At 39.4% G+C, this 25,314-nt stretch overlaps 1 protein-coding gene, 1 non-coding gene and 1 pseudogene across 5 annotated transcripts; 2 read left to right on the plus strand and 1 right to left on the minus strand.

Annotated features, from left to right (window-relative positions):
• The first annotated feature begins 1,623 nt into the window (after nucleotides 1–1,623).
• Nucleotides 1,624–1,696, plus strand: TRNAK-CUU. The gene has a single exon. It is a non-coding gene; the product is annotated as a tRNA-Lys (tRNA).
• Nucleotides 1,697–2,586: 890 nt separating this feature from the next.
• Nucleotides 2,587–22,530, minus strand: LOC122079741 (tRNA(adenine(34)) deaminase, chloroplastic). 4 transcript variants are annotated; one of them, XM_042646445.1, is made up of 6 exons: nucleotides 22,303–22,530; nucleotides 19,472–22,196; nucleotides 18,267–19,144; nucleotides 18,104–18,191; nucleotides 3,449–3,576; nucleotides 2,587–2,967 (listed from the first exon to the last, which is right to left on the minus strand). In XM_042646445.1, exons 1-6 carry the CDS (start codon nucleotides 22,398–22,400, stop codon nucleotides 2,691–2,693), a joined length of 4,194 nt encoding a protein of 1,397 aa, XP_042502379.1. In that variant the 5' UTR covers nucleotides 22,401–22,530; the 3' UTR covers nucleotides 2,587–2,690. The 4 variants fall into 4 exon arrangements, with proteins under 4 accessions (XP_042502379.1, XP_042502377.1, XP_042502378.1 ...); XM_042646443.1 differs by having other exon boundaries at nucleotides 18,267–22,196; XM_042646444.1 differs by having other exon boundaries at nucleotides 18,267–22,530.
• Nucleotides 22,531–23,536: 1,006 nt separating this feature from the next.
• On the plus strand, nucleotides 23,537–24,040 carry LOC122078473 (annotated as a pseudogene).
• Nucleotides 24,041–25,314: the final 1,274 nt, after the last annotated feature.

Below are 25,314 nucleotides of genomic sequence, written 5' to 3' on the forward strand. Positions count from 1 at the left end.
GGGGGGGGGGGGAGAGGGTTGATGTATTCCCAATCATTGTTTAAGACTTCTCCAAGAATTTTATGAGATCTCTTCCAAATTTATTTTTATGGAAGAAAACAGAAAAACCATTAACTACAAAAAGAAAAACAATATTCTCAACATTTTCCCCTACTTTAAGTTAAAACGTCTAAACTTTAGCTTGATCAACTTAGTATTCTAACTAACATGATCATATTGTTATCTCCACACCAAATATTAAATTGTTCAAATTTATATATATTTTTTTCCGGTAAGAATTGTTCAAATAAATATAATACGTTACATAGAAATGTCAAGGGTCAATTTATATGACCCCCCACGGCCACATTAACCACCCGATCAGACTTAGGAATAAGAAAGGCCAGACCAGATGAGTTAGACAACACCTCCACAACCGCATATTCTTCTTCATATTGGTTATTAATTATAATCCCTTGAGCAAACCCTCGGACTTCTGATTCCATCTTGTTGATTCATCCAACCATAGCCAACACTAGCAAAAGTGATCTCCAGGGCAGCTGGGCACTCAGTCCAAGGCGCCCTGAATGACCATGATATTGCCAACCTAGCCCAATGTGGCCTTGATTTTCACTAGGGCCATACTATATTGTGCTTGACCTTTATTGTTTTTTCTTAAATCACTTCTACCCTTATCTGCACTAAAAAAAATGGTGAAAAAAAATAAGACATCACCAACATCAATCATCCAAGACTATTGAAATCTTACTCTTAATATGTAATAATTAATATATATTGTTATATAAAATTAGAGTCAGGTTGGACTGGGCGGAGCTCAGCCTTAGACTTCAGCTAATGCCTGACCCCGACCTACCTCGCCTGAAAAATCCTATCCCAAACTCTATCCCGGCTCAAGGTCGGCTTGAGTAGGCTTGAGCTCATAGGGCCAAACTTACACCTCTAGGCTCACCTCCTTGATATATGGGTCTACTTTTTCTTTTTATTTATTTATTTTGCTACAAAGTAGTTGAATACAATGGACGAGGGACTAGATGTGAAATGGGAGCCTTGAAATGGGCACAAGTGCTCTATTGTACTATGCGCCAACCAGTTGTTCTAAATAACTAACCACATGTAAGTCTTTGTTGATGAACTTTGTGGCACCACTCCTGTGCTCCCATTGGTCAAGCATGACGGTTATAAGTCAACATTGTGTCGATCCCTCCCCATAAACAATTTATCTTTTTTGTTTTGTTATGTGACCTACAGATATTATTACTCCTCTTGTAGGTTGAATATTCGAAATACCCTTTCCCTCATTATCAGACTCAATCACATTCTTGTTAATCATAACCCACAATGAAGGAATGTCTCTTTCGCCATAGGTCAAGGAAAAGTGGAAAACCACAACAATCAAATAAGAATCGACTGAAAGAGATCCGGATCTATCCCTACAAGGCAGTGAATGATCCTTCAAGCTGTTGACTGATATAAATATAAGACCTAACCTTCTGGTACATACTTCATCACAACTCAGAGAGCCAAAACCCTTTCCTTTATGACCACACTCTTTGTCGATCCTACACGTGGGTAAGTTTTTCTCATTTGAGCTGTCTTATATTGGGCAGATGAGCTTCACATCAAGCCCGTCTAGCTCAGTTGGTAGAGCGCAAGGCTCTTAACCTTGTGGTCGTGGGTTCGAGCCCCACGGTGGGCGATTCAAATTTTTTTCCCATACTAATTACGAAATCTTTTAGATTGTTAAAATGTTACGACCGCACTAAACCACTTTTTTTTTGTCTGCATTTCAACTTTTTTTTTTTTTTCTTATTTTACTGAATTTCGAAAGGGACTTGGATCTGTTGTGGCCCAATAAGGCGTCTGGCACGCATCCAACTCCCAGAAACACCTTGAGCTGTGTGTGATCACCTTGGACTTCATGCCTGAGAATTTCTGGTCGTTGAATGCACACTAGACACCCTGCTACGCCATAAAGGAATTCAATCCTTTTCAAAAATAGCATCAGTGATACTGCACATTCCTTCCACGCCACACCTATCGGGGCATTGGGATTGGTTCCATCAATAGGAGGGCCCCACAGTGCTAAGGAGGAATGAGTGACATGGAGGAAAGAGAGAGAGGATGTTGGAAAGCATCCCCACACTGGCAGCTTGGAGATCTTTTTCCCTATTGTTATTTAGGATTAAAGATCAAATTGTACTGACCTTAAGATTGAAATTCTGCATTTGGATCGAGGCATGTGGGTTCAAATGATTGGCCTGACAAAAGGACTGTTACACAACTGCCACTATCTTCCCATTTTCATAGGCAATGGGTAAGCATATTTTCCGGTGGTTAAGTTACACTATTGCAATATGTAGGTCACATGTTCGAAATTCAGAAACAACCTCTCCTGCAAAGCAGAAGGTAAGGATAAGTACATTTGCCCCTCCTAGACCCTACAGTAACAGGAGCCTCGTGGACTGAGTCGCTCTATACTTGTTTAGAGTAATAAGAAGAGATTTTAGTCCTCCCACATGCAGGAGAAGCAGTAAAGGGATCAACCCCACCATCGGATCAATTATTTTAATCGTCACTCAAAAGGAATGTCAAACAAACCAAAACAAAAATTCTAAATTAAATGATATAGAAGAATATCATTTCCAACACAATATTACAGTTTTAAGGGAAAGAAGAAGCCATCTTTCTTATCAGTACAAGCAGAACATGATGCCAAACATATCATGTATCTTGGAAAGGAATTTTGGTGAATGGGTTGAAAGACGGAAGTGTGAAGGCTGTGGTTCCTCTGGTTTCTTCTCTTTTTTCATCCTCCTCAAATGGAAAAACTGTTGCATCACCTCTGCACAGTCTGTCTCCAAGACTCCTCGCCGGATCATAATCTTTGGATGAAATGGGTGGATTGGCCCAGAAGGCTGATTCGTCAGATCTGAACTACTTCCTCCTTCACCCCCGCTAGGGAATAGCCTGCAATACAAACTTATATCTAAGACCTTTTGGCCACTCTTCTACTTACAAGTCACATGTTTATTAAGTTAACCTTTTCTTAGTTGAATTCAATTCAGTTGACAATGAATCCTGTAGAAAAGCCCTTGAACCTAAACTGACAGATGATCATACAACCTTACACCATCCCCCACACAAAAAAAAAGGGTCATGCGTATGCAAGAGACCTATGCCAGAAAAATGGAAGGTTGGCTGCTTCCCCTACAAGTGAAACATCTTTCTAATATGTACATGCACAATGTCTTGCTACCATACCACTCAGACAGACTTCAGCAATCTACCAAACTGGATATCAAAGATGGAAACCAACTTTTCTTCCAAAAGAAAGAAAGCTAGAATTAGAAACAGAACCAAATTCCCAGCAGAGGAACACTCATGAGTTACGCTCAAGATTATATGGATAAAGTTACTCTCAAGAAGGTTGACAGTATGCATTACATACCTAACCCAGCTGCCATCAGCACCTAGAAGCTTGTTGGGAGCTCCCCATACCACAGTATCAATTCTAGATTGAAGAATTGCTCCAGCACACATTGCACAGGGTTCAAGTGTTACATAAAGAGTTGTATCCTGAGAATAAGAAGAAAAAAGGGGTGGGTAAATTATGAGTTCTGCAGGTAAGCATTGGAAACTTATTTGTATTGAACAATTTTACAAACAAAATACTTGATGATTGTAATCTCTTCGTCTCATCATTACTCCCCACTAACAAAATCATATGTCCTACTTAACTATTTGAATAATAAAAAGAAGCACCATTTCTCTCAGTATAAAGACTAAATCTCAGGTTGACAATGAGAGGAGGGGGGGGGATTTGAACAGCAAATTTCTTCCCAAAAAAACTGACCCCGACTGTAGTCTCACTGTTGGTACTGCCTATTGCTCACTCAGACTGACTGGGACTGTTAGATCAAACACCAAGAAACACGAATAATAAAGAGACAATAGATCCGTACGACCGAGATTTAACGAGGTTCACACACCAGGGTGGTGTGCTACGTCCTCGGGCGAAGAAGAAGATGATTCACTATGCAGAAGAGAAATTATACCCTAGCAACGGTGAGGAAAAACTCGCCCTGAAACCCTAACTGCGTGAAAACCCTGGAATACAATGACTTTCTCAACAAGCAACAGTACATTATATATACTCCAAATAGCGGGTCAACCCATCGGGTCGCGGTCGATTTGGTCGAACCATACCACAGGGCCTACGCCCCCGCACCCCAATACGAGATCAATGATGGGCTCCGGGCTTGGGCCTATCAGCCCAACCCCTCTGCTTCCATCACAGATCTCAGAAAATTTCCCATTCGGGTACCCACCAAAATATGTCGGATCGGGTCAATCTTCAAAACGGGTCAAGAATTCGAGACAAACTTAACAGGGACAATTCCAAGTTTACCATTTTCAAACACACAATCATATACTTGTCCACCATCCTACAGCCAAGTGGCCAGGTCTACCAAACAAGCACACCCATCCTACAAACAAGAACAACCCACAACACTCCAATATATAATCACATACACACATGGTTTAAAGTATCTCTGATACCAATACGATACCCTCTGAGACATATCTTAAATTTAGGTAACTAATACGATGACCGATACCGATACTTTAATGCTTGATCTTTAGCATATCTTAGTGTATCTCCGATACAATATAATACCCTCTCATACGTATCTTAAATTTAGCCAACCGATACGGCGACCAATACCGATACTTTAATCCTTGTGAGACACATGACACAGAACATATGTGGTTCGGCCAACTACATACTTCCACAGAGCAATACACCTACTTCAACTTGAGATGGCACTCAAGCAAGGTTAAAACCCACCACCCACCCCCCCCCCCCCCCAAAAAAAAAAAAAAAAGAACCTTATCTCCTGTCAAGCCCCAACTTGACAGGTTACAATGACTGAATGTAAATACAAGTCAGGAAAGAATTTAGAAGAAATGACCTGAAATTAAGGTCAAAGGAGGTACTGACGTTGGGGAAATATATCCCAAAAGATGAGCCTGATCAGATGGACAGATCAGGAATTATTTAGACAACAGTAGGTCTGAAAAGTGACCTAAAAACAGAGTATCTGCAGGGTCGTAGGAGAAAACAAATTGCAACAAATCAGACAACCAGTTGATCCCCAGATTAGGATCGAGTGCACATACTGTGTAGGACAAATTACTCTACAACAACAACAAACTTAGCCATATCCCAACTTAATGGGGTCGGCTACATGGATCCATACAAACCAAAATTGAAAAAGTCCAAACAGGAGTGGAGGGGGAGGGGAGGGGAGGGGAGAGGGGGGGGGGGGGGAAGATGAGAAAAGAAATATGAGAATAAGAGGGAAGAGGCACAGCCCAGAAGTTAGGAAAGTCTCAGCTAAATGCCAGATTATCAGCAGCATCAGCTGGAAGAATAGGAGGTAATTGCAAACCTCAAAAACTTGAAGAAAACATTCCAGAATCTGGAACCGCAACCATGATGTAGATGAAATCTGACAGAAAATATCTTCATGTGCAACAAGGTATGAGAAGTAGAATGCCCTAGTTCATCTTCGTATCACCATAAACTGGGAAAAATACAGTAGATAGGCAGCATAGTTGCTGCAACCAGAGAAGAAAACCAGTCCTTTAATTAACTATCAAACCAGAAATCGATGGAGAAGAATTACTTGTTATCAAAGCTGTAATACCATGTGACAATATCAGAAATAAAAACCAGTAACCAAGCAAAGAGAGAGAAAGAAGAGAGAGTAGAGACTGCTAAGAAGTACTTGCAGTCAATACTGTTAGCAGTCCTCTTCCCATGTATTTATATATCTTGACAGTTACAGATATACAAGGAAGGAGATTCCTTGTCAAGCAAGAAGAATAAAAAGAAGGAAACAATAATCTAGCCTTAAACAGGAAATAATCCAGAAGAAAAGAGGAAAAAATTACAGCTAAGAGATTGTCACGATAGGAGACATCCCCCCCCCCTTATCGTGGAACAGATGCCACCTTCGTACTTCTGCAGTACAAAGGTCCACGAACAATTCTTAAAAACCCTCTTTATGTCTTCAGCATCTGTACACGAGTCCCATAATCACTTCACCCCTTCCGTCCTCTCTAGATTAAGGAAGCAGATTGGACATGCTACCTCCACATAAACCTAAGCATAGCATAACTATAGTGGCAATTACTAGCTACTGGGCCATTGGCTTGATTTAATGGATCCTCAAACATGCGGGGCAATTATAGGTCAACTTATTGAGCCTAATAAAGGAGTCTTGTGAATCCCAACCCATATTTTTTGAGTCCACAAAAAATGACAGAAGCCATAAGAAACATAAAATGCTTAGATTATGAATTGATAGGGAATTAGATTGTTTTATTCTTATTACCAATATAACCCAAAGGTGGGAGGGTCTCGGGATAGGCTTGCGCCCCCACTAAACACAAACTAAACTCAGGTTGCAAGTTTTCACCATTTTGGCGCATTTAGACTTAGTTTTAATGCATGGTACAAAGGCAGCTCAAGTGATGAAAATGAAATATCTCCAAGCCTTACATTTCCATCCAAGGGAAAACACATGTATTCCTCAATAGCAAGATCCACCCTCAATCACTAGCTGCTTTGTCCTTCTTGTAACCTATTTTCTGATATTCAGATTCACCCTCCCCCCCCCCCCCCCTTTTTCTCTCTCTCTCATGATGAGTGAAAAGAATATTCAGACTGATGACCAAAAGATCCCCAAAGTCATTATTTGGTGATCTTGGTCCAATCATTTATATCATAAGAAAGAAGACGTTGAAGGTGTCACCCATTTAGCAAGAGCATGGTGAATGAACTGGAGCGGTGCTTCTGTAGGCTTCTTCAACCAATATAAAATGAATGCAGATTAAGTGAAATAGCAAAAAGCCTAACTGCACTTTATGGAAAACAATCTTGGGAAACCAAAAAGCACATCCATGAAAAGAGCACAGAGAAGATGAAAATGTAAGATGGAATGATGGATGAATTAATGATTAATTAGACTAGAAAGAAAATAACTAGAAATGAATGGATACATAGAGTTTGAAGCTCGCACTAATGGGTCTTAAACTAAGCTGACAGGTGAAAGAATATATTTTGTACCCACATACACAAAAAGCTCCAAGGTTCCACTACAATTTCTGAAAGGAAAGTCGAAAAACCCAAAATTTAGTCATTGTGAAGGTGTGGCAGAAGTTAATTTGCAGTGTTGAGCCCAAGAAGGAAGAAGGGAGATGGAGAAGAAGAAGCGAAGGAAGAGAAGGAGAGAACGAAAGGAAGGAAGAATAAGTTCAGGAGAATGTGTTAGAAAGGAATCAATCTCTCTCCACTCTATATTACTGATACTTAGAAAACCAAATTACAAATATGCTATGCCCTTACACTCTAATACATATATGCCCATAACAACATATCACACCCTAAGTTCCATTATACCTTTACAACAGTATTCCAATACTCCCCCTGAAGTTGGGGAGTAGATATTGTGACAAAGCAATATAATGATACCAGTAAAGGAAAAGAGAAGAACAAAATAGGGGAAAGAAGAACTAACGATTGGAAGAGTAAAGAGCATACTCCCAAATGGATGGTATGTATTGCAGTTATACAACAACAACAACAACTCAGCCTTATCACAACTAAATGGGGCTGGCTACATGGGTCTGAATAAAGAGCAAAAGGCAAGTAAAAGTAAAATCAAAGGAATACAACACAGCAACTCAGAAAAATCTCACCTAAATGGGATTGGCTATATGGACTCTTGCCCTCCAATCAGATCTATTCGAGGTCATACTTGGCACAAGACCTAACCTATGCATGTCTTTCCTCACGACTACTCCTATGGTCATTTTAGGCCTACCACTAGCATTTGTAGTTCCTTCAATCTGAATCAGATAAATCCTCCTTATTTAACATAGCCATAGCACCTCAAACCACTTTCTCAGAGCTTATCACGAATCAAGAAACTCCCAAATCAGCTCTAATATGGTCATTCCTTACTTTATCCTTACTAGTTTTTCCGCACATCCATCTCAACATCCTCATCTCGGCTACATATAGCTTATTTGTAAGACACTTCTTAACTACGTAGCATTTCGCCCCATACATCATAGTTGGTCCAATGACTACCCTATAGAACTTCCCTTTAAGACTTCAAGGAATACATCGATCACACAACACTCCAGACAGATTTCTCCACTTCATCCATCCCACTTTAATTCTCTGCGAAACATCATCCTTTATATCACCTTATTTGTTTATGGTTGACATCGGATACCTAAAATGATCACCTTTCGGTATCTCTCTCTCCTCAATCTTCATCATTTCATTATCCATCGTAGTGAGACTAAAGATACACATCATATACTCCATCTTCGTTCTAATCTTAAAACCTCTTGATTCCAAGGTTGATCTCCATAGCTCAAACTTAACGTTAATCCCAACTTTTGTCTCATCTACCAAAACAATATCATTAGCAAAGAGCATATACCATGGAACCTCATCTTGAATGTTCCTAGTTAAACATCACTGATAATCACAAACAGATAAGGGCTTAAATTTAATCCTTAATGCAACTCAATTGTAACTAGGAATTCACTTCCTTTCCCTCCCACGGTTCTAATGCTAGTCACCACATCCTGATACATATCTGTAATTATATATAGATATTTACTCAATACCCTTCTTTTCTCTAGTACATGCCAGATTAGCTCTGTAGAGATTTGAGAACCAAAATCAAAGAAGAAGAGAGAGACTATGGAGAAGTTGCTAAAGACACCTATGATAGACTCAAACCCTTGTGATCTATAGTGGGTTGGTGCCTTTATTTATTAACTTGTAAACATAATTGTAATCTAAATAGGAAACTAACCTAGATTAGGAAACTAACTCCTAACAATCAAAGACAGAAAGCAACCTAGTCTAACTTGGAAAGGTTGGGACAAACCAAAGATTAAAGTATAGACATCGGTCACCATATTGGTCGGCTAAATTTAAGATATACATTGGAGGGTATCGTATCGTATTGGAGATACGCTAAAGAATTCAAGGATTAAAGTATCAATATCGATCATCATATCGGTCAAGTAAATTAAAGATACGTATCAAGGGGTATCGTACCGGTATAAGAGATACTTTAAACTATGGGACAAACCCCCAACTCACTTAGAGTAGGACTCATTCCACGATGGGGACACTCCCCTTATCATGGATACATATTCCAACACTTCCCCTCAAGCTGGAGCATACATGTTTCAAATGAAAGGTCCAGCTTGGACCAACGAGAATAGAAAATCAGTATCATTAGTCTTGTAGACTCCAATGAATAGTGGGCACACCAACATCAACACCAATAGATAAAAAAATTTGTGTCGAACTATCATCAACGAACCAAATAGACGATAGATAACCACCGAAATGTGCAGTACTTGTTTTTCAAGAGGAGACTTGATCTTCAATGTCTGAGGAAGACTCAATCTCCAAAAGGAAAAATAAGAAATCGTAGAAAGGGTAGATATCATCAACCGCAATCCAAAATACCATAGCAACAAACATGTAACGAAGACAGATGCTCTCCTATAATTGCGAAACTTGATCTCCAATAAGGGAAGACACAATCTTCAACATAAGGGAAGAACTAGATCTTCAAAGAAATGAATCAATTCAATCGCACAAGGTGACACCCAAGAATACGGCAAGTACCAGGGAGTTTGGAAGATCGGTGAGGGTGTGCAAACTTTAGTCCCACATCGCTTAGGGAGAGATTACTGGGCTAGTTGATAACCTCTAGCCTCCTTAACATGGCACAACGCATTTTAAAGCCTTGAGATCCACTGGTCAAAGAGGACAATATTGTGCAAGGTTAATGGGGTCGGAGTGTTACAAATGGTATCAGAGCAGACCCCGACAGCATGTGGGGCCACAGTGGAGGCGCTGTGCCGAAAGGGGGGAAGTTGTGACACCCAAGAATATGATAAGTATCGAACCCAATTGGAAGATCGATGAGGTGTCCCCACGTATATCCAAGGAGATACTTGGTAGGTAAAAGTTGCAATGAGATAGGAGAATGTAATAGTAATGGAAATTGGTAATACATCTCAAGGTTACCACTTGATGCGGATTTGGGTTCCAAAACCAGAAACATATCACTCATAGACTCATTCAAATATAATAAAATCCAAATTTACGAAGGAAGAATGGCAATGTGTAATTTATCACAAGCCGTCAAATAGAATGGCAAACTTGTAACAAACCAGAATTTAAGAGGGTATTGGACAGCTCAACAGGAGAGGACACCACGTGGGATGGCAATTTAGTAATAAAGGGGAACTACTTCAACTTTGCCATTCTAGTTTATTACAAGTTTGCCATTCTCTTTGAGGACTTGTGATAAATTACATATTGCCATCATTCTTTTGTAAATTTGGATTTTTTTATTATATTTGAATGGGCCTATGAGTGATTTGATTCCGGTTTTGGAACATGAATCCGCATCAAGTGGTAACCTTGAGATGTATTACCAAATTTCTATTACTATTACATTCTCCTATCTCATTACAATTTTTACCTACCAAGTATCTCCTTCGACATACTAGTAAATTACAGTTCTACCATTACCCCTTGTTATTGCCTATTATGACCTTGGATGGGTCTATATGAAACCCGATTGGGTATTTTGACCCATGTTCCGCATCAATTTTGGATTGCATGAAGTAATTACAGAATTACCATTGGGCATACACATGTGCCATATTATTGCTTTGGTGGACCTGAAATCACATCTTTGGGATTGACATTGTTATTGGTGCTTGGAGATTGTTCCGCTTTGTAGCCGTGAATGGAGTTGGAAATTATTTAATGTTGTTGGTTAAGAGATTCTTTGGGATGCTGATTATTAGAATGCTTTGTTCACGTGTAATGCTATACGTGAGGGGGAGATTGGAGATTTTTATCTGCTCCGCACAATTCATTAATTGGAAATTTTTATCAGTAAAGATTATTTATCAGCTCGTGTATTCAGTAACAGTTTCAGTTTTGGAAGGGCAACACTTATGAAGTGATATCTTAAGATGAGGTGATGTCTTAAGGATCTAAGTTGTTGCCCTCCTGATGCAGATTAATAACCAAAATAGGCTTGTTTTATTAGGAATAAGCCTAGGGTCGGGTTGTATATGTGTTGGGCCTTCAGTCCATGTGGTTTGGAATGTATTGGGCCACTTTTAAAGGTCTAAAAGAGGGGCTCTAAGATTGAGTACGGGATTACTAGTTAGTTTCCTTTTTTCATTGGTTTCCTTTTTAGTTGGGTTCTGATGGGGTTAATTAGTTTCTAATTTTAGTACCTAGTTAGTTTCTAATTTTCAGTCACAAGTTAGTTTCTAATTCTAGTTGTTTTATTTCCTAGTTTACTTTTCTAGATTTAGTAACTAGATGTTAGTAATCTTTATTTCAGTTTTTTAGTAACTTTGAAGTTACCTAATTGTAATCACCCCCCATCATTATTATAAATAAAGGAAAGGGCTCCCATTAAGCCCCACGATTTTAAGAACAAAAAAACTCTGTTGCTGCTGCTGTAATATCTCTGCTGAGATGTTTCTTGTGTTTGATCAAGAACAATGGGGCTGGTGTTTGATCTGGTTGACGCCTTGCGGTGGGAAGCCCAGGTGGTTCTACAAATGCTTTCTTCTTTTCTTTCAAGTCTATTTTCAAGCTACTACTGCTGTCACAAACCAGGTATTTTATATTTAAAATTCTGCCCAGAAATCTCAGTCAAAGTATCAATCGGCCTCTGCTCCCTGAAGAAGTTCTGCTACTTGCCTTTGGCCATAATTCTGGTCAAGTGTTCCCCTTTACCTGAGTGTGGAGTAACCTGGACTTGGGCTGATTCTGTCCAGCCATTAGTGAGTTATTCGAAATCACTATATTTTTGCTTCTAGTGCCTGTAGTGTCCAGAATTGACATCAATGGGTTTATTTCAATTTCTGTTGGTTCTTAAACCTGTGTTTCAGATTATTCTATTGATCTGAACCTAATTGAAGTCTTATCAGTTCTTGGCTTAGTCCTAGAGATTTACTGCTGATTTGACCTGATTAGTACTGCCATATTGAAATTGATAGCCTGCTGGACTGTCATACATTATTCTGATTTTCTGTTATGTTGTTGGCTGGTTATGGTTGTCCTTAGATTAAAAGTTCCTACAGATTGAGACTTGGTTAGACACCTACCCTAGTCTACAGGCTCCTCAGAAACAGTCCAGACTAGGGTCAATCCTTAGTAGTATATGGATAAACAATCGATCAAAATCTGGGCTCAAACCGAGGGCTGGAACTGCCCTTTTCAGAGAAGGCCGATTGGACAAAACTGCAGAATTTTCTGGGCAGCAGTTAAAATAAATACCTGGACTGTGGAACAATTATAATGCTTGTAGAACACTTGAGAAATAAGAGAGAAGAAGTTGTAGAACCCTCCTGGACTTCACGCCGCAAGGAGTCACCTGGATCAGACACCAAGTCCTTCCTCCTTAATCAAACACAAGGAACAGTCCCAACAGAGACTAGAGACAGCAGCAGCAGCATATTTTCTTTAATCATAAAATCGTGGCGCTTAATGGGAGCCCTCTCCTTTATTTATAATAATGATAGAGGTCATTACAATTTGGTAACTTCAAAGTTGCTAAAAAACTGAAATAAAGATTCCTAGCATCTAGTTACTAAATCTAGAAAAGTAAACTAGGAAATAAAACAACTAGAATTAGAAACTAACTTATGACTAAAAATTAGAAACTAACTAGGTACTGAAATTAGAAACTAATTAACCCCATCAAAACCCAACTAAAAAGGAAACTAACTAGTAATCCCGTACTCAATCTTAGAGCCCCTCTTTTAGACCCATAAAAGTGGCTTAATACACTCCAAACCACATGGACTGAAGTCCCAACACATATACAACCCAACCCTAGGCTTATTCCTAATCAAACAAGCCTATTTTGGTTATTAATTTGCATCACCTCCATTTTTACCTCTTTTAAAGCATGATATGATGTTTTTTTAAGATTGGCTATCCACTTTGTGCGATTAAATTGATTCCTTTCTTTGAAGATCTAGTTTTTCCCTTATGTTGAAGATTGTGTCTTCCCTTATTGGAGATCAAGTTTTGCAATTATAGGAGAGCATCAAACATTGTTACCTGTTTGCTGCTATGATATTTTGGATTGCAGTTGATGATATCTACCCTTTCTGCCATTTTTTATTCTTTTTTTTGGAGATTGAGTCTTCCTCAGACATTGAAGACCAAGTCTCCTACTCTTGAAGATCAAATACTGCACATTTTGGTGGTTATCTACCATACATTTAGTTCATTGTTGATAGTTCAACACAACGTTTTTTATCTATTGGTGTTGCTGATGTTGATGAGCATGAGTTGATATTTTTGTTGGTTTTATGGTGGTTGATGTTCCCACTATTCATTAGAGTCTACAAGACTAGTGATGCATTTGATTTTCTACTCTCGTTGGTCCAAGTTGGAGCTTGCTTTTAAAACATGCATATTCCAGCTTAAGGAGGAATGTTAGAATATGTGTCCATGATAGGGGGGGTATCCTTATCGTGGAATGAGTCCTAGTCTAAGTGAATTGGGGGTTTGTCCCAACCTTTCCAAGTTAGACTAGGTTGCTTTATGTCTTTGATTGTTAGCAGGAGTTAGTTTCCTATTCAGATTACAATTGTATTTACAAGTTTATAAATAAAACCACAACCCACAATAGATCTCAAGGGTTTGTCTCTATTGTGGGTGGGTTTAGCAACTTCTCCATCATCTCTCTCTTCTCCTTTCTTCTTCTTTGGTTCTGGTTCTCAAATCTCTACAATACCCTAATGGTATAACATAAACCTTTATTTCTTCACACACCCCCTGAAGCTGGAGTGTGTGTATGTATATATATATATATATATATCCGGCTTGAAACAATCTGAACATAAATAACCAACACAAACAGACTATGTATATATATATATATATAACCACATCTATAGATATGGCAAACAAAAGAACCACATTCGCAGCAACAAAAAGAAATCTTCGATAAGAAGAAATCCAGATAGCAATAAGTGGCTGAAAATAGAACCACTGGCAAGAAGATAACAGCAGGTGAAGATGAAGAGCTCATTGCTGCAGGCCAGAAAACATCAATAGCAACAACAAAGAAAGTAACAGCAAAAAGAAAATGAAAAACTCATCGTTGCAGGCCAGAAAATCCAGAAAAATCTTCAAAAAGAACTCCAGACAAACATAGATACCAGATATAAACCTTCAAAACATAAATCTTCAACAAAAAAGAACTCTAATTAGGGAGAAATTTTCAATAAGTCTCCACCTAATGTGGACAAATAAAACGGGTGGAGAACAAAGACAATAACATCACAATAACAACCAAGATCAACATAAATAAACCATATCATATCGAAGGAGGAGAAGCAACATTAAGATTGCAGACAAATCTTAGCAGAGAAAATAAGCAGCAATAATATTAACAGCACAATAGTAGCAGGACCATTCATAAAGAATTCCAAATCCCACTTAGATCTGATATCGGTAGCTATTGCAGGGAGATCGTAGCCTAATACTTAGATCTGATATTAGTAGCTCTTGCAGGTAGATAGTAATCTTAGATCTGATCACAGATATCACAAACATCAACAAAAAACAACAACTAAGCCTTACCCCAAATAAATGAGGTCAGCCACAAGGATCCAATCAAAGACAGCATAAGAAAGGTAAAAGTAAAAGGAAAGGAACACAACACAACAAATCAGTAAAATCCACCTAAATGGGATCGGGTACATGGATTCTTATCTATTCGAGGTCATACATGGGACAAGACTTAAACTATGCATGTCTTTCCTCACTACTCCTATGGCCATTTTTCGGTGCAACTCCCAAAAATCAACTCTAATATGGTCATTCCTTACTTTATCCTTCCTAGTTTTGCCGCACATCCATCTCAACATCCTCATCTCTGCTACACATAGCTTATCTATATGACACTTCTTAACTACCCAACATTCCGCCTCGTACATCATAACCGATCAAACGACTGTCCTATAGAACTTTCCTTTAAGCTTTAACACTCTCTCCACTTCATCCATCTCACCTTTAATTCTTTGTAAAACATCATCCACTATATCACCTTCTTTGTTTATAGTTAACAAAAGGTACCTAAAATGATCACTTTTCGGTATCTCTCTCTCCTCAATCTTCACCATTTCATTATCCATCGTAGTATGACTAAAGTTACACATCATATACTCCGTCTTCGTTCTATTTATTAAAAAAAAAAAAAAAACTTGATTCCAAGGTTGATCTCCATAGCTCCAACTTAGCGTTAATTCTAATTTTTGTCTCATCCATTAAAAACAATATCATCAGTAAAAAGCATACACCACGGAACCAAATCTTGAATGTTCCTGGATAAACATCATTGATAACTGCAAACAGATAAGGGCATAAAGTTGATCCTTGATGCAGCCCAATTGTAATTGGGAATTTACTTCCTTTACCTCCCACGGTTCTCATGCTAGTCACCAAGTCCTCATTCATATCTGTATTTATATATAGATATTTACTCGATACCCTTCTTTTCTCTAGTACATGCTAGATTAATTCTCTTGGACTTTTATCATAGGTTTTTTCCAAGTCAATAAAGACAATATAGAGATCCCTTTGCAAGTTTTAAATCTTTCCATGAGCCTCCTAAGTATGTAAATAGCTTATGTTGTGGATTTACCTGGCATAAAACCAAATTAGTTCTCCGAGATAGTAGTCTCCCTTCTTAGGTGGGCTTCAATAACCTTCTCCCATAATTTCATGGTATGACCAATTAGTTTTATGCTTATTACAGCTCTAAATATCACCATTATTTTTGTAGATCGGAACTATGGTGCTTCTCTTCCAATTATCTAGCATTTTCCTTTTGTTTAAAATCTTGTTAAAAAGATTGGTTAGCCAAGATATCCCACATAATCCTAAGTTCTTCCAACTTCCTTTTGTTTAAAATCTTGTTAAAAAGATTGGTTAGCCAAGATATCCCACATAATCCTATGTTCTTCCAACTTCTATTGGAACCTCATCAGGGCCTAAACTCTTGCCTACTTCCATCCTTCTCAAGGCTTCTTTAACTTCAGCTACTACAATCTTTCGTATATATCTATGGCATGTGGTGTCTTGGTAAGCAATGCATTCTTCCGAGCCACTCTTACTTGAAATGTCTCCATTTAGTAGGCCGTAGAAATACTTTTCTCATCTCTTTATAATGTCCACATCCCTTACTAAGACTGTACCATCATTGCTTTTGATACATCACACATAGTCGAAATCTCTAGTCCTTCTTTCTCTCATTTTAGCTATCTTAGTGTTCAAGTTATTATAGAGGTCCTCGTATCTCTTCACCCTTGCTATCCCCACAATCTTCTTAGCTTTGTTTTTGGCAAAAATATAACTCTTTTTATCTTCTACCTCTTTAGTCCTTTGCCATGTAAAGATATTGCAAACATCATCCTAAAAAAAATATATATATATTCAAAAAAAGCGTAGACAACAAGCTGACCATGACGTAGTAGTCTATAAGTAATGATTCAATCTGAAGCAATCAAGAGCCAATATCTTCTATAATTTAAGACCACAGTAGATTACTGTTCCAATGAAATATAATCTTCATGCTCAATACCATATACTAATCACAGCAACTCATGTAGATCAGAGCAGAAAAAGACTCCACCAAAGAACATATCACAATAAAGTTCTTGGGAGAAAAATCCAAACTTGAGAAAGCCATTTATGTGCTAAATCCGAGTGTCCAAAAGCCATTGTCGTAGGAATCAAGTAAGTGTTTTTCACTTGTATATCCACCCTAAATTAGAGGCTGTTTAAAGCTTTGTGCTGCATTTGCTTATCTCCTTATATAGAGCTGCTTGTAACTGTGAGTTGAAAAACTCAGTCACTCACTTTGTGAAAGTGTGATGGACTGATCCTTCGAGAAAGGATTGGGCTGAAGTTGTAATCACAAAAAACTTGCGAACCCATGAAAACATGCAATGTTTTATCAGCACCATTGGATGACCAATACAGTTAGTGGAAATCTAAGTGCAGGAGTATGATTTGCAGTGGATGTAGATCAAGGGGACCAAACCACTCTAAGATATTGTGTCCTTTGTGGTTGGATTTGTTGTTTCATCAACCGTATTGTTTCTTGAGTGTTAAACAAAAAAGAACTAAAAAGTGTGCAATATCTTCGGAATCCAATTCACCCATCTTGGATTGCTACATATACGGTCCAACAAATCTAAAACAAAATACGAGAACCACTTCCCAACTTCTTGTTCACACTAGCATAATAATAAGCTAAGGTTCAATTTCCCACAATGAAAACATACACAAAATGTATTCTTAGTATAAGCTTGCGTCAATCCTAACTTCCCGTTCAGTTGAATCTGACAATTGCAAAAGCCTAAAACAACCCTCCACTTAAATTAGGAAAAGAAAACCTTCTCTTAACACCCGAACAAATTACGCCATTTTCCCCAAGACCTGAATGTGTTGATAAAAGATAGCACCATAGAGATCAGCCTTCACAGAGAAACATACGGTAACACGATAGTGAACAAAATGCAGAGAGTAACACATATACATCCAAACCTATTTCAAGTGTTTGAAATAATAACAGAATAGTGTGGAAGAAAAGCGCAGCAATATGAAATCAAAGAGAAAAGTTCTGAATGATTAACAGTTTCGTAATTCCAGAAAGGGAAAAAAAATGGAATCAGTACCAGTAACAAGACTGGTGTGATACATTATAACCAAACAAATCTGCATAATCAAGAAATGCCCGAAGCATAAAGACCTCATCACACTACTCATTAATTAGCTCATCCATAAGGTAGCTTCAAAATGAACCTAATCTTGAATACACCGCCCCCACAAAATGGGAAAGAAAAAATAAAAAAGAAGGTAAAGCTAATTACTGGAACCTAAAGTTTTAACCAAAACCTGAGAAAAGGAAAACCAGAAAATGAAAGAAAATACCGAAAGTCTCCAAGTCCGGAGTTGGTTAGAAGCCTCCCTTATACAAATCATTTCTGCATGGGCAGTCGAATCTCTTAATTCCTCCACTCTGAAATTTATAAAAACGTAAGTAACCAACTAAGGTAAATGATCAATGAAAGAGGCATAACCAGTAATTACTTACAAATTGCAGCCACGAGCAATAATTTCTCCATTTCTCACCAACACAGCACCAACAGGTACTTCCCAAATGTCGGCAGCCCTCTGGGCTTCCAACAGTGCTTCTCTCATGAACATTCTATCAACTTTTCTCTGTTCAGTTTCTAACATATACGCTTTTTCCCATTCATCAAATCCATCTTTTAGTACCTGCTTATTCCGCTGGAACTCCCTCCTTTTCAGTTCACCATCCTTTCCATCAGTTCCATGGACTTCAGTTAACCTCTTCCTCACGGGTTGCTCCATATGTTCCTTGACATCACTTCTAGACAACTCGGCTTTACTGCTCTCTGGTATCCGTTCTATGACTGGAGATCTTATGAAGCGTCTAGCAGGCAATGGTAATGATGAGTCCACTGGCGCAATAGTGGAAGGAATGCCTTGATCTCTCCCTCCTGCTTCTTTCCAACCAGATCTCTCAACTCCAGACGCCAAAGAAGAACCTTGGCATGTTATACCACTTTCTAAGGCACCAGAATAGGATGCAGTACCAGCTTCAATGTCGGCTATTCTGTCCTCGGAAATTGTTGCTTCAGAAGCTTCTGTTTGGATTTGAGTTGAAGCTTTACCTAGTTGGGGTTGATCATCAATTCTAGACACCTCAGATCTACTGTTCTCTGGTATCCGTTCTATGACTGGAGATCTTATGAAGCGTCTAGCAGGCAATGGTAATGATGAGTCCACAGGGGCAATAGTGGAAGGAATGCCTTGATCCCTCCCTCTGGTTTCTTTCCCACCAGATCTCACCTCTCCAGATGCCAAAGAAGGACCTTGGCATGTAACACCACTTTCTAAGGCACCAGAACAGGATGAAGTATCAGCTTCAATGTTGGCTATTCTGTCCTGGGAAATTGTTGCTTCAGAAGCTTCTGTTTGGATTTGAGTTGAAGCTTTACCTAGTTGGGGTTGATCATCAATTCTAGACACCTCAGATCTACTGTTCTCTGGTATCCGTTCTATGACTGGAGATCTTATGAAGCGTCTAGCAGGCAATGGTAATGATGAGTCCACAGGGGCAATAGTGGAAGGAATGCCTTGATCCCTCCCTCTGGTTTCTTTCCCACCAGATCTCACCTCTCCAGATGCCAAAGAAGGACCTTGGCATGTAACACCACTTTCTAAGGCACCAGAACAGGATGAAGTATCAGCTTCAATGTTGGCTATTCTGTCCTGGGAAATTGTTGCTTCCGAAGCTTCTGTTTGGCTTTGAGTTGAAGCTTTACCTAGTTGGGGTTGATCAACAGATATTGGTTCCTTTGGGATGCCTCTTTGTCGATTTCTGACATCCTCATCATCATTCTCATCTGGCTCGCGCCCAGAGAACCATGCCTCACTGCTAAAAGACACATTTGATGAACTCCTCCTACCTGATTTTAGAGCTGAATTACTAGTTTCAGAATGGGTACCCCATCGCATTTGAACCACGTCTCGAACAATACTCCAGAAGGACCTGCTGGTTCTCCTGACAATGGTACTCCCAGACGTGGAAGTGCCTTCCTCGGGTGCTTGTCTCCAAGAGGAATCCTGCAAAGATGGGTCCTTGACATCCCACATTTCATCTGGGGGTCCCTTTGATCCAGAGACGTCAGATGACGGCCTTGAACCAGGCCTCTTTAACTGCAAGCCTTGAGATATGTGTTGGCTAGGACCCTGCTGTATATATTTCATGTCTTTATACACTGACACAGGTTCAGAAGAAGTTCTTTCCTTCTGGATCTCGGATGTCAACATTTCATCTTGGACCTTCTCCAAGAACTCACCAACGAACTGACTGGAGGACCTCTCAAAATGATTAGCTGAACCCAATGCATCATCATGGAGCACAAGAATTGGATGCTCTCCAAAAGTCTCATCAGTTCTAGTTTCAACATTAACTTCACAGGGGGAAGCTGGATTTTGTGTTGGTGGATGTGTAAACAAAGAGCTAGAAATACTTTCTGAGAACTCACCAGAAGTCTGAATTCTTGCATTCCCAGTTCTCACACCTACCAATTGAGGTGGAGGTGGCACCAGCATAATCTTTGAATTCCTGTCATCTTCTGTTGATACACCCATATGTTGCACTCTTGCTTGTGGAATTGAATGAAATGGCGTCTTGGAGCTAGAGGCCATTTCGATGGTGCTCCTGGGGAAACTTGAATCTTTCACTGGCCTTGAAGACTCTTTTCTTGGTCCAACTTGTTCAATGATTCTTTCTCCAAATAAGCTACCATCTTGTCTCCCTTCATGAACCAGATCCACCAAAACTGAAGCTGAATTTCTTTCTCTGCCACTCACTCTTATTCCAGAAAGTGTTTGTGAAGTGGTGGTGGTGGTTTCAGTAGCACCAGCAGTCATATCTGACATATTTTTTAGATCCTGAGATTCTTTTCTTAATTCATTTTTCACATTAACTCCTTGATATATTTGGCTCTGTTGGTCTTCGGACCTCTGAATGGAACTCTGAAATGAAGTTGAATGTTCTTCCCTGACATTCATTCCGGTTCCAAACAGCATCTGTGAAGTGTAAGCACTTTCAGTGTTACTATCCTTTGAAACTTTGGTCAGCTGATGTGATTTTCTTCCTAAGTCGGTTCTTTCAATAGTTTCATCAACTGTTTGTCTATTCCCCTCTCCAGTTTCCTGAACCAAATTGACAGCAGAAGTTAAGTTCTCTTCTTTGTCACTGAATTGCTTTCGGGAACTGGAGGCCCTCTGAAAATCAATTGCATGGATCTCTGACATATTTTGAACTTGTTGGGATTTTCTTCTTGATTCTGCATGTTCATGAACCATGAGACCTCTTTGGCTATTACTCTCCGTTGTTCCCTTGACCAAATTCACAGCTGAAGTTGAATTCTCTTCCCTACCACTGAATCGCATCTCATGACTAGCAACCATTTTCGTGTCGCTCTCTTTAACATCACATTTTCTGGAGAACCTCTGTGAAGACCCTTCCCTTGATTCTACTGGCCCAACAGATACCTCAGTAATCTTGTTTTCTGCCTTGCTTCTTAAATTCCATTTATGACCGCTCCTCAATGTAGCTGATCTGACTGCAGACCCTGCAGCATTTCTCTGTCTTGAGATTTCCCTGTATTTGCCTACATCTTTATCATACCTCTCAAACTGTTTTCTGACATCCACTCCAAGAACATCCTCTCTGCTACTTCTTGATTCCTTCTCTGAATAACCACTTGAAGATTCCCCAACAAACTCTACATGTTTAACCTGACCATCGGTATCCCTCTCAACATCATCAGAAGATGACACTGAGTAGTATGATGAGCAGCGGGGACCTTCTCTTCTAAGCCCATCATTTTCAGTTCTTGAAGAAGCTTCACTCCTTCCTGACCCTGACTGCTTATGAAAATTTTCCCTAGACTTAACTGTGATAGAATTCCTCTGCAACGATTTAGGATGAACACACTCCTTTTCTTTCCTATAACATTCATCAACTACTCTTCCTCTCTTCTCCACCGGGTTTCGCTTTGCTGCTGATCGACCAACAAAATTCTCACTGAGTTCTTCAGTCAACAAGCTGAGCATTGCTTCAGCACTTCCATCAATACCTGAATCACAATTCTCACTCTTCTCCTCCCAAACCATACAACCAAACCTCCCATCTCTCCTCCTCCTCCTCCTCCTACAAACACTGCTCTCTTTAAGAGAGCAGGAAACTCCATAGCAGCCTCGACCAAGATCACAAAGGGGCAAACCAACTAAGATGAGCCTTCTAGAAACCGAGCAATGAACCAGGGAAGACTGCCTCAACCCATATAAAACTCTAGGATATATGGGCACTCCATGGATTGATAAAGCACAGCAGGTACAAGGAGGGTACAAAGATTTCTCAATTCTTTCATTCAAGAAGTAACGGTAATCATTGAACGAAAAAGAAAGAGACATCTCGCTCCTAAGGGACATAGCTGAGCTACAGTAAGTGTTGTGCATATTTTCTTTCGGTGAATATATCCAGAAGCGATAAAAGAAAAAAAAGGGAGAGAGAATGGGATTCTTACCACGACATCAAAAATGGATTTGAATGATCTGCTGGGCTTCTGTAATGGAGATTTGAGACGAAGACTGTAATGGAATCTAGCGGGTTTATAGTGACCATATTGCAACTCTGCCCAGGTTGGTTTTCGCAGACAAGACTGCTGGGGCTGATAAATCTACAGAACTACAATCAAAATCCATTAACAAAAATTAAAACTCCATTTCTCGGATGTCTTCAATGAGTTTTTTTTTTTTTTGGGTGGGGGTCGGGGTCGGGGTCGGGGTCGGGGTGGTGGGGTTAAAGGCGTCTTCAATGAGGAAATTATATTTAATGATTTATCTCCGCCCGCTCGTGCCATCTACGCCCAAACACAGCTGCTCATGAAAATGCCCAATCCACACGAGGCAACTGGGTCTTCTCAACTCAGTATAGGGAATGCTGAATGGACAGAGTTTTGTTTCCTATCTTTTTAGAAAAAAATGTTTTATGTGGGGAGAGTGTGGCCCCTACTCCCAAATAATGAGGGTGAAATGACAAAGCCGGCCCCATGAAAGGAAAAAATGATTTTTTCTGCAGATGTTTCCTTGTGCTCTCCCATTACCCTTTGCACAAATGCACAAACCGCATTGCCTCACAAAAAATAAAAAACAATTCCCTTCTTATTTTCGAGAGAAAAGAACCCTGCCACTTGCGTGACACAGGCAAACATGAAATAGACCACATGGCCACCCATTCACATGCATACTAGCACAGTGGCTATGCAAGCCAACTGGGTTCTCTTACCTTGTTATTTGTTGTGATTTATACTTCAGGAAAAGGACTGACCTCGACAAAGGTAAGGTTACTCCATTGAGTCCTAGTGGTCAAGTGCTCGAATCAAAAACAACCCATGAAGTGGAAGTAAGGCTGCACACATCCTATAATGAGATCGTCTGTAGCACTACGTGCTATGTAGCTCACATCCAACGACCAGGAATGCCTTGAATTGTGCTTGTCATTGAATATGAGTTACATGGCATGTAACTCTTTGGAGGAACCCCATTTATGACCCTCCCCTGACCATACAATAGTGGGAGCCTAACGCATTAGGTATGCCAATCCAACGATTTGCAGCCCTATCCCTATGGGTTATTTCTTTTCTCTCTCATTAACTATGACATGCACAAGTGATAAAATCAGTGACAATCTGGACCATTCAATTGGTGGGTCCAGCTTAGCTTTCGATAACCTCTGAAGTTAAACTACCCTGTTTAATGTACTACATGATACTTTTTCTTAATATATTATTTGTGGAGCTGAAACTCTGTGGTGTGTGTTGCCTCGCTAGTTCTTTCTGAGAAGAAGCTAAGAAAAATGGCAATGGCGCAGTTCTGCGGCACAGTAGTGAGAAGGGCAGTGCCAACGGGGCAAGCTGTGGTGCCAGCGGCGGCAGCAGTAGCATCACTGCCAGTGCGATGTGGTCGAGGGGACAAGAGGATGAAGGTAGGGAAGTGATTTAAGGGTTCGTATGGCAACGCAAGACCCAAGAAAGAGAAAATGATCAAGAGGATCAAGGACAATGTCTAAGTGCCCAAGTCCACTCCTTGACCTATTCCTTTCAAGCTCGTCTAATATTTGTCAATGTCGCCACTGTATCTCTCAAGCTTGTTTGGCCTCTTTCTCTGATCTCTGTTTCTAAGGTTGAAATTATTGTTTCTATGCGCATGAGCAGAAGGTTATACCTGTACATTTCCTTTTCGTAATGAATTAGTTCTTTTCCATTTTTTTTTTTTTTTTTCTCTAGAGATTTGAACTTGGAATTGAGCATTTTGGGTTAATCGAGTCAATTTCTAATTATTGTCAGTGAATTCTCGGTGGAAACATTGTTTAGGGTTCTTGATCAAATTGCTCCTTTGCAAGCAAAGTGGGCTCTAGTTGAACTATGGGGAGGTAGTTGAGAATGTTGGGCAGTGGGGTCTTTCTTCTGTTTATGGTTCTATCTTTTATTTCTCCATGTTTGCGCCAAAAGAGTTGTGCTCCTATTGTTGGCATTAGTGTTGGTATAACTGATATTATTCTGTAGAAACTATAAAATGTCGCGGTTTGAGTCACTGATGGATATGTGAGGGCAAGGACTACATTGCTTATTTTTGTGCCATGTGACTGTGACTTTAGTGCCTGAGTAGAAGGTTAGTTTGTTACTTATATTGGTGTTGGAATTTAAATGATTATTTAAATTATTATAAGATTCAAATTACCTTTTGTTTTCTTGTGTTTTTCATTTTATTTGACCATCTTTTAAAATTCTTGTATGACCTCTCATGTGTTTATCTCTATGTATTCTCCATGACTTTGATGTATTTACAAATAACACTTAATATGGTCTCTCCATTTTTAGGACTTTGTCTCTTCATCTTCGGGACTCTTTTACTTCACTTTATGAGAGTCTTTGTCTCTTCAATTTGAGAGACCTTATCTCGTCCTCTTCTTGTGAGAGACCTAAGTCTTTGTCTCTTTATTTTAAGGCATTTTAAGGGACCTTATCTCTTCCTCTTCTTGTGAGATACCTGAGTCTTTGTCTCTTCATTTTGAGGGACTTTATCTCTTCCCCTTCATGAGAGACTTTGTCTCTTCATGTCTTTTTTAGAAGTCTCTTTTCCTCTATAAATAGAGGGGATCTCTAGGCATTATACACACCAATGACCAATTACAAAGCTCACTCAAGTTATGGTGTGTTGTGAGGATTGAGATCTTGTTTTACTCTTATTTTGAGTGTCTCTACTTAGGTGCATTTTGAGTTTTTATCTTTAGTTTGAGCACAACGTTAGAGTACTCGAAGGGGTCTAATAGTTGAGTACACAACTACTAGGGGTGTCATTGGGCTGTTTCATCTTGGAGGCTGATACGTAACTCACCCAGTTACACCATTGGGGGCGTCTACGATCTTAAGGAGAGTGTCAATTGACATGACTCAGCCCTCTATTTTTCTGACATATTTTGTTACAAGATTCATAAGAGTTCGTGTTCAAAGGTCTCTTGAAAGCTCAACAACCAA

The sequence above is a fragment of the Macadamia integrifolia genome, chromosome 5 (genome assembly GCF_013358625.1).
Source record: "Macadamia integrifolia cultivar HAES 741 chromosome 5, SCU_Mint_v3, whole genome shotgun sequence".
Classification (NCBI taxonomy): Eukaryota; Viridiplantae; Streptophyta; class Magnoliopsida; order Proteales; family Proteaceae; genus Macadamia; species Macadamia integrifolia.